At 35.3% G+C, this 10,368-nt stretch overlaps 1 protein-coding gene across 1 annotated transcript; it reads left to right on the top strand.

Annotated features, from left to right (window-relative positions):
• Window positions 1–5,625: 5,625 nt before the first annotated feature.
• LOC112016350 (probable carboxylesterase 18) lies at window positions 5,626–6,830 on the top strand. Its single transcript, XM_024048900.2, has one exon. The coding sequence runs from the start codon at window positions 5,739–5,741 to the stop codon at window positions 6,762–6,764; it is 1,026 nt and encodes a 341-aa protein (XP_023904668.1). The 5' UTR covers window positions 5,626–5,738; the 3' UTR covers window positions 6,765–6,830.
• Window positions 6,831–10,368: the final 3,538 nt, after the last annotated feature.

The following is a 10,368-nucleotide window of genomic DNA, read 5'->3' as shown; positions in this document are numbered from 1 at the left end:
TTAAAGCAGCTGGGGAAAAAGAGAGATCAGTGGCGGTTTATTAATTAATGTAAATGAGATTTGATCTACCTTTCCCTTTTTTTTTTTTTCTTTTTTTCTTTTTTTTTTTTGAAAGCCCAACCAAACTTCATTCATTCATAAAAGAAGAGTCAAACAACAAAGTTTCACGGGTTGGTGGTGGCGATTCTCCCAACCACACAACTTCTTCATCTAATACATTGGCATAACGTGCTAAGGAATGGGTTACAGAATTAGCACTGCGTCTAATACAACTGAAAACTACATGGCGAACCCCTACTGCTAGACAGCGAACATCATCATAAATAACACCCAAGTGAGACCAGTTTGGAGATGAGGAAGACACCGCACTCATGATCGTCGCATTATCCCCTTCAATAACCAGCTCCGAGAACCCCGCATCTATAGCAAACTCCATTGCTTTCCGACATGCTACAGCCTCCACCTCTTCACTGTCATTCACTACTGCTCCCCTAGCTGATAACGTAGCCATAATTTCCCCAGCTGCATTACAGATCACAGCACCAATTCATGATCTATTTTCAAACACAACCGCGTCGAAATTCAGCTTGTACAGTTGACCCGTTGGAGGCTACCAATTCTGCAGAACATCAGGTGGTACCGAGCTAGTTGCAAGTGAGCCCTAAGCGTCTCTATACTCCCTTGAGAAATCTGTGGCTCTCCAATTCAATTGCCCAGGGTGTTGCATTACTCCACTGTGTAACATAGTGTTTCGACGGTGCCAGATCAGCCAACAATGGACCAGAAAATTCTCAAATTCCTCCAGTGACAGTTTGGACATCATGAATTGAAACAAGTGTAGAAACTCATCCATCTCTCCACCACACTTCTGTATCCAAGCACTAGCCCCAGCCCAAACATCCTGAGCGGCACTACATGACCATATTGCATGTAATACAGTTTCCGGACATCGTTGGCACACCCCACACATAGCATCTTTCAGAATTTTCCTTCAGGTTAAATTCACTTTTGATGGCAAAATATTAAGGCAAGCCGCCATCCAAAAAATCTTGATTTTATTTGGGACCCGAAACTTCCAAAGTTGAGACCAGACCCGGCTATCTGCCCTTTGCTCTGAACTTTCTTCCCTACCAATAGCATCTTCAGCTAACATGCGAGCAACCCGATAACCAAATTTGACTGCATACGACAATGCATCCATTCCACCCTATCTTGCACATGCCTTCTGCTCAATGGAATCCTAAGAATTGCCTCCGCATCAAAGTGATTAAAAATCGTATAAATTATGTTCCTATCCCATTGGTGCACCCTCCAATCAATTAGATTTGAGACTCTCCACTGCCATTCATCATATTCAGTAGGAAATAAAATTTTATTACCCGAATGATTCAATATTCACTTATCTTCCATCACTCGAATTGAAGAACCGATTCCCACCCTTCAGTAGCGCCCCTTTTTCAAAATTTGTTGAGCAGCCAGCACACTCTTCCAAACATAGGAACAGTTAGGACAATATGCCGCCTCCATAAAGCCACATCTTGGAAAATACTTGGCCTTAAAACATCTAGATAGCAGGGAATTTTGGTCTTGTATCATTCGCCACCCTTGCTTAGCCAACATAGCTAAGTTAATGCTCCTAAGATCCTGGAATCCCATACCACCTACCTTCTTTGGTTGTGTCAAAAAACTCCAACTCTTCCAATGAATTTTACGTTCATCACCAGTCTGACCCCACCAAAATTTTGCACAGAGACATCTAATTCATCGCAAAGCTTTGCTGGCAACAAGAACACTCCCATAGTATATGTTGGAATAGATTGGGCCACAACTTTGATCAAAACTTCTTTACCTGCACAAGAGAGCATTCTACCCTTCCAACCTTGAAGTTTTTTCCAAACCCACCCCTTCAAATAGGCAAATGTTTGGTACTTGGCTCGATCGACCAAAGTCAGTAAACCCAAATAAGTATCAAACCTATCCACTTCCTTCACTCCCACAGCTTGTTTAATCCATTGCTTCTGACTGTTAGATGTATTTCCACTAAAATAAATTGACGACTTCTCCAAATTAATACATTGTCCAGAAGCTTCAGCATACAACTGCAACGTATCAAAAATCATCTGCACTTCTTCCTGATTTGCTTGGCAGAAAATCAAAGAATCATCTGCAAATAGCAAGTTAGAAATACAAGGCCTTCTACATATCTGAACACCATGTAACCGCCCCTTATCTTCAGCTTTGGAAAGTAAGGATGTGAACCCTTCTACACACAAAAGAAACAAATAAGGTGATAAAGGGTCCCCTTGACGGAGCCCTCTCGATGGGATAATATTTCCATAAGCTTTACCATTAATTCGAACCAAGAAGGAAGATGTGGTGACATAACTCATCACCTTATTAATCCAATCCTCAGGGAACCCCAGCCTAACCATCATACCCCTCAAAAGGCCCATTCTACTCGATCATAAGCCTTATTGACATCTAACTTCAAAGCTAGAGCTCCTTTTTTTCCCATTTTTCCTCTCATGCATGGCATGTAAAGTTTCATAGACTATCAGTACATTATCAGTAATGAGGCGGCCTGGTACAAAGGCACTCTGAGTGGGAGAAATCAACTGAGGTAGTATAATTTTTAGTCTATTAGCTAGTACTTTAGAAATTATTTTGTAGATAACATTGCACAAGCTAATGGGTATAAAATCAGTCATCTTCTCTGGAGACTTAATTTTAGGAATAAGAACAAGATGGGTATAATTAATTTCAGGTATCATAATTCCAGAATTCAGAAATTCCAACACAACAGAGCTAACATCATTACCAACAATGTGCCAAAACTTTTGATAAAAGAGAGCGTTCATACCAACAGGTTTTGATCTACCTTTCTTTTTTGATGAATTTGATCAACCTTTCTTAAGTAATAACAAGAAGCTAATTTATTAATTAAGTTAGTGACATTAATAACCAAGAATATGATGAAAGGTGTGGAGTTGTGAATTCACCATCTATTAAATGCACGTCTAAATTATTAATATAGATCTTTGTTGTTTTAATTCTAAGACTATGAAAATTAGTTAATCGTTGGAGGGGAATTCCAAAATATCCACATTAAAAAAAAAAAAAAAAAAAGTTATGGTACCTCTACAATATAACTCTTCTTCTTCTTTTGAGGATTTTAATTTTTTTTTTTTTTTTTTTTTTTTTTTTTTGGGTAATTCTCATTCTAAGGTTTCTCTAATCTAATCACTGTCATTGTCATATCTCATTTCATCATCTATATCTTTCCTAGTATCAACATCCAAAACATTAAACTTAAGTACTATAGGTTTTTTTGAGATTTTATGTTGACATAGGGATAAATTTGGGACTTCAATTTATTATTGGGCTTCTGATAACCCGTTGGGCTTGTGGATTTAGGTGGATTATCTTACCCAAATGAATCACACCTTAAAAAAAATAAAAATATATAAAAATAAAAAAATCAAGCCAAATGGTAAGATCAGTAGGATCCCATACAATCCTACGATTCTATACGATCCTACACGATCCTACATATGATCCTATTATTTTTGTGATCATGCTACAATTTTAAACTTTTTGGTAAGGTAGGATCGTAAAATCGTGCGATTTTACGATCCGGGTCGCGATTTTGACAACCATGACTATATCTAACAAACTTCTAATCTCGTGGGTCTGACCAACGTTACTTCTTGTCTTTTCCAATAACAGGGGTGAAGCCAAGATTTTTTATTTGGAGAGCCAAATAATGGTACTAATATATTAGACAAGAGATAAGACAAAACCATCACATATATGCCTAAACGGTTAAACACACATATATAAACTTTAATATTTTAATACTATAGTAGATCATAATTTATAAATATATGAAAGTATTGACATTGACATATATATAAGAGAATTGATCATCTTTTAAGCTCAAATAAATATATAAAGTTAATCTAGTATATCAGACATGCATAAAAAATGAAATTGAGAAAACAAAAGCTATATTGTCTATGTAACTGCTAGATTAATTGACAAATTCCAACATTTTTAAGAGTATTATTGATTGACTCAAATATTTGGAGGGTTAGCTCCTACTTTTTTTTTTTTTTTAAACTGAACATTTAAATATCTTAATAATTATACAAAAAATAAAAGAAATTTTTAAAATTTTGCTGGGCCAAGCTTGGCTACAGCACTGCCACAATGCAGAAATTGGAAAAGTAAGTCCTATTTAGAGCAATTGTATCATTCCGGCCAAATTTTTCTGTCTATTTTATACTAAAAACCTATTTTTTTCAATTTTACACTGCCACTTTTCTAAAGTACTCATATCAGTTCATCTATTTACAATCTCCTCTGTTTAAATAATAATATTTTAAATTTTAAATTTTTATTTTATATTTTTTTTTGTCCCTATCTTTTTATCTTTTCTTTTGTATTTATCTTTTTTTTCTTTGTCCTTATCTCATCTCTAAGACCAATCTTTTGTCCCTCTTCTATTTCTTCTTCTTCCTTATGGTAACTTCTCCTTCTTCCTTTCAAGGTCATAATCAGATCGCCTCCCTCCACAAGCATCTTCTTCTTCTTTTTCCTCTCATGGTCAAATCACTTATCCACCACAAGTACCAATCTCCACCACAAGAACCACAAGAAGCAAAACCCACAAGCACAAACTCCATTGACCCACAAGCACTGATCTCCGCCGCCAACATTGATCCACAAGCATCCAAACCCATTTCCATCGACTCACAAACTCTGATTTAGTGCCACTAACATCGATCCCCGATCCACAAGCAACCAACACCATCACTGATTTGTCTCTCTATTGGTTTGTCCATGTGGGTGTGTTTATGTATCTCTGTATTAATTTGTTTGTATGGATGTGTTGGCAAAAATTGACAAATGCCCATTTCACACAAACTTTCTAGCATTTTGCTTAATTTCTCAAACTAATTAGGAAAATACCCCTCTTTTGAATTTCGATTGGATCAAAATCAAGTTTAAACTCGAGTTATAGGCAATTTTTTTTTTTAACCTATAACTCAAATTCATGGAGGTCGAATTATAAAACGCCACTATAGGTCCTTAAAACGTCACTATAGGCTTCTTAAAACGCTACTATAGGGCGTAACTCGATTTATCTCAAATTGAGTTTTAAAAGATGAGCATTTCTCTAATTAGTTTGGGAAAGTGGGCAAAACACTACATAATTTGCACGAAAAGGACATTTGCCCATTTTCTCATGGATGTGTGTGTGTGGGTTTATTTGTGTGAGAGAAAAAAAGATGCGAAATGTGAAATTAATAAATAATAGTATGCACAGATACACTAACCGTGCATATATACATGATTACTATAGCAAATGTATAAATATATATAATTTTAGAAAGACTGGTGTGAAAGATTTTTTAGACAAAATGTATAAAATTGGTTACTTTTGTATGTGTGGATGCTCGTAGTAAGCTTATTACACATTTGTCATTTTGCATTATTAGGCTATTTGGCTGTGTGAGTACGTTGGATATGTACTAAGCGGATAAGATAATCATTACTCGTATTTAGCATATCCTGGATCTTGGAAAAAAACAACCAACATATCAATTCAGATTTCAGACTAAGTTTTAGCCACACATGCACGATGTGAGAAAAATCTTCTGAGACTAGTGAGAACCGCACATACATATGCTTTCCATGCCATGTGCTAGCTGCAGCAGCAATTCCTCCAAACAATAATGTCACCTAAACTTCCATGGAAGATCCGTCTCCTCCTTTCCACCCTCAGCATTGTCACCGACTTATGTCGCCGCTCAAACGGCACCATCAACCGCTATCTTATGAGCCTCATCGACTTCAAATCCCCTCCCTCTGAAAATCCCACCAATGGAGTCCAAACCTCAGATTTCACAGTCAATCCCTCCCGAAACCTTTGGTTTCGCCTCTACACTCCCACCACCACCACCACCACCACCAACAACAACAGCAATAGCCTCCCAATCATCTTTTACTTCCATGGTGGTGGGTTTGGCTTCTTTGCCGCAAACTCAAAACCCTTCGACGACTTTTGCCAACGACTCGCTCAAGAAATCCCCTCCATCATCATCTCCATCAACTACCGCCTCGCACCAGAGCATAAGTATCCATGTCAATACGAAGATGGCTTTGATGTCTTGAAGTTCATCGATGAAGAAAACTTCAAACACTTTCCTCAAAATGCTAATTTGAAACAGTGTTTTATCGCTGGAGACAGTGCTGGAGGTAATATAGCTCATCATGTGGCACTCAAAGCGTGTGGATATAAGTTTCTTAAGCTGCAAGTTATTGGACTTATATCTTTGCAGGCATTTTTTGGTGGAGAAGAACGAACTGAATCCGAAACCAACCTTGCTGGAGCTCCGCTAATTACAGTGGAGCGTACTGACTGGATGTGGAAAGCGTTTTTGCCACAAGGGTCCGACCGAGACCATGCAGCTGCTAACGTCTTTGGGCCGAACTCCATCGATATTTCTGGGTTGAAGTTCCCGGCGACGATTGTGTTTGTTGGAGGGTTTGACCCTTTGCAGGATTGGCAAAAGAGGTACTACGAGGGGTTGAAGAGAGCTGGGAAAGAAGCATATTTGATTGAGTATCCGAATGCGATTCACACATTTTATGGGTTTCCTGAGTTTCCTGAGTCATCGTTGATGATTAAGGAGGTGAGGGATTTCATGCAAAAGCAATCGTACAATGATATTACTGGAAATAGGAAAGCAATCATGTAAAAAGAGAGATTGTGGTGAAAAATAATTTACTTGTTATTTCTAAATAAAATAATGTTCTTGAAGTTATTCATGTGCTTGTAATTACTCAAATGTTTGGATTGTAGAAAAAGCTTTACAAAACAAATTGCTTAAACCGCATGCTCATAGAGTCAACTGTATGGCTAAAATCCCTTCTATGATATATTTGCTGAATTTCACATATGAATAGATTTTTTTTAACGATTATAAATGTTTATTTTATGTTTCACCAACTGTAAGTTGTCACACATCCTATATTTTTGAGGTTGAGGGTGGCCAAATTTGTTTTACAACTCATGTGACTTAAGTCTACGAGTGTGTCTTAATTAAACCTAACGATCATTCAAGAAAATAGTGATGATTTTTGGGGGCCAATTAGAAATAATGCCATTAAAAACATGAAGAATCCAAAAGAGGAGATTCAATCTTATTAAGAAAGCATTATGTGTGTGATTGAATTCTACTTACATTCGGTAGCTTATTTGCATAGCATTTATAAAAAAAATATATAGTTTTTAGTAACTTTGATGTTAAGTGTATTACTTACATAAGCTACAAGCTAATTTATTTCAAAAGCTAAAGTTAGATTATTTAAAAATTAAAAAAAAAAAACAAAAAACAAAAAAACTTAGACAAAATACAAAAAACTTTTGAGCAAAATTCAAACATACACTATGTGTGCGTTTGGGTTCCGATGATCAGTTTACTTTTTGCTTACATTTTTTACTATTTGCAAGTTTTACATGAGTCCCTTAGCAAATAAGCTTATTTATAGCTTATTTCTTCACACTGTCCATGGGCTAGGTATTGTTTTTGGTCAAAAAACTACTTTTGTAGGTTTGTCAATGTTCTTTCTTACCTTTTTGCTTATTGCTGGTTTCATTCATTCTTTTTTTCTTGTTACAGTATTTTCATTAAAAAAAATCAGGTTATTTTATTTAACTTTTAGTTTTTATTTACTATACTTTTAGCAAGAAATTAGATAAATTGTTCTAAGCAGAATCTCACATTTCCTGCGTGGCCAAGACCCAAAACATGGGCAACTCAATCTACCAAGCTAAGAGCATCTCCAACAAGCTCTCTAAACCCAAAATTTAGAGAGTAAACCCACAAAAGTTGCTCCAGCAATCTCTCTAAATCACTGTTCATTAGCAAAAAAATTGCTTGCTAATGAACAGTAGCTCCTGGGTCTGATGACCTACTGTTCATTAGCAAAAGAATTAATGAGAATAAAAAATTCAACCCACAAATTAAAATATTCTATTTTTTCTCAACATTCACAATGGCTACAACTCAACCATTTCAAATCTTTTCTCTCTCAAACATCTCTATCTAAACCCAATCACAAATAAAATACAAACTCAAATGACAATCTTAAAACTAATGAAATCAAAACAAAAAAACAAAAAAGATAGCAAGTCTAACCCATCTGAGCCGTGGTTAGGGGAGGATGAGTGGTAGTGGAGCGAACGAGGTGGCATGAGCACCAATTTACAATCTTAGAACTAATCAAATCAGAAAAAAAAAAAAAAAAAAAAAAAAAAAGATAGCAAGTCTAACCCATCTGAGCCGCGGTTAAGGGAGGATGAGCGGCAGTGGAGCGAATGAGGTGGCATGAATGCCAATTTAAAAGGCTGTCTGTCTTTAGCCTTAGTTACCACCGATCTGTGTGTGTGTGTGTGTGTGTGAGAGAGAGAGAGAGAGAGAGAGAGAGAGAGAGAGACTACAACATAGGTAGAAAAATGAAAGTGAAAATGAAGATAGAGTGGAGAAGAAATATACATGTGCGGAGGAGAGTGAGGAGGAAGTACACGTGTGTGGAGGAGAAAAAAAAAGAGGAAAAAAAGAAAAAGAAAGAAACATATGGATAAAACAAATAAAGATATAAAGAAAAAAATAAAATAAAGAATAAGAAATTAAAATTAAGATATACTACTACAATATTTTTTTGGGACGAGGGTGGGGGTGCATGATTCATATAATTAGAGTGACTAGACATATATTATTGGAAGCTTGGAGAAAGCTGAACTGTGTTGTTAATAATTCACCACCAATTGAGAAATAGGCAGGATGAGGTTTAGTTTTTTATTTGTTTGATTCTATCGTTGATGCATCAAACTGTAAGTAACATTCAAAAGATCATCAACCAGAGTTATAATGGCCCAGTATCAATACACATTAAACACTTCCCCAGTTATACCCGAACCAACAAACCAAGTACAGTACCTTAATTTCTTAAAGATAGGAAGAAGGAACAAGGAAGCTACGTCAACTAAACCATGAAAAAAATCTAAAAATCATTTTTTGTGCCACGACATTTGGCCTAATTCGAAAATGATTGTTTGCAAATGGTGAAGAAAAAATAATATACAAGTTTATATAAAAGTGATTGTTTACTACCATTCAAATATTCATGCATGAATAATGTGATAGATTTTTTTTTTTTTTTTTTTTTTGAGGGGGGATAATGTAATAGTTAAGTAACAAAGTCTCTCATTAAATATTAATGAGAAAAGTGAGAGATCAATATAACATAGTTGACTTCATACCATGTATTGATTTAAGCTTTTCAGCCAAGTACTCAAATTATGTTTTTATATATTATATTAAATACTCAATTCAAATCTCACCAAGTAATTATCTCCCCCAATTATTATTGACCACAATATTAAATTATGACAAATTTTGAACCTTTAATACTATGGTTGGTTTGACCAAAGTTAGATGTATTTCATAAACCTGGACAGCGCTAAATGTATTTTAGGGGGTTCAAATGAATCCCCTTACTTTTTATTAAAAAAATATAATATATAAATTTTTTTTTATCTATTTAATCTATCATTAAAAATATTTAGAAAAAATGCTCATATACTCCCTAATCTTTAAATTATTGGCCAAAAAATCCCCTCAACTTTTATATTGGTCAATTTACTCCTTAAACTATTCAAATTTGCCAAATCAATACTTTCGTTAGCTTAGTGTTAAAAAACTAACAGAATAAAATCATGTGATATACACGTGAGATTAAAAAGTAGCAACTCAAGGTTATTAACATGACACTAATGGAAAGAACCAGAGCCACTGGAGAGAGGAGAGAGATGTGGAACTAGAGCCACCGTGACAGGTAGCTCCATCATATCGCTGCCAATGTCTCGTTGGCTGCTTGTGCTTCCACCGCCATTTGACAGCAACACCTAGTAAGTTTGTTTTTTCTGTTTCTTTTTCTTTCTTTCTCTTTTTTGCTGGTATTGGTATTTAAATCTACAAAGAACCCTCTTTTTTTTTTCTTTTTTTTTTCATGAGTGAATTTCTAGGAATTTCTTGGTTTGGTTTAATTTTTTGGGGTTGGGTTTCTGTGAGCTCTAGTCTAGTGATGTGTATTGCATTATTAATTTTGAGTATGCTACTACAACTGTTTGATTAAATGCCTGAGAGAAATATCTAAGAAATTTAAGAAAACAGAGTAAGGGTTTTTTTTTTTTTTTTTNTAATCAATTGTACCATTCCATCCAGCAAATGTCATAAAAAATTGATTATAGTTTTTTTTTTCTTCAACAGGTTTGGTTTTTTTTTTTTTTTCAATAGC

Source organism: Quercus suber, unplaced genomic scaffold, assembly GCF_002906115.3.
Source record: "Quercus suber isolate HL8 unplaced genomic scaffold, Cork oak 2.0 scaffold_42, whole genome shotgun sequence".
Classification (NCBI taxonomy): domain Eukaryota; kingdom Viridiplantae; phylum Streptophyta; class Magnoliopsida; order Fagales; family Fagaceae; genus Quercus; species Quercus suber.
This window is presented reverse-complemented; position numbering and strand designations above follow the sequence as displayed.

What these genes read in the sequence shown, in the direction of transcription:
- LOC112016350 (XM_024048900.2), top strand. Translation starts at nt 5,739, where the DNA reads ATGTCACCTAAACTTCCATGGAAGATCCGTCTCCTCCTTTCCACCCTC.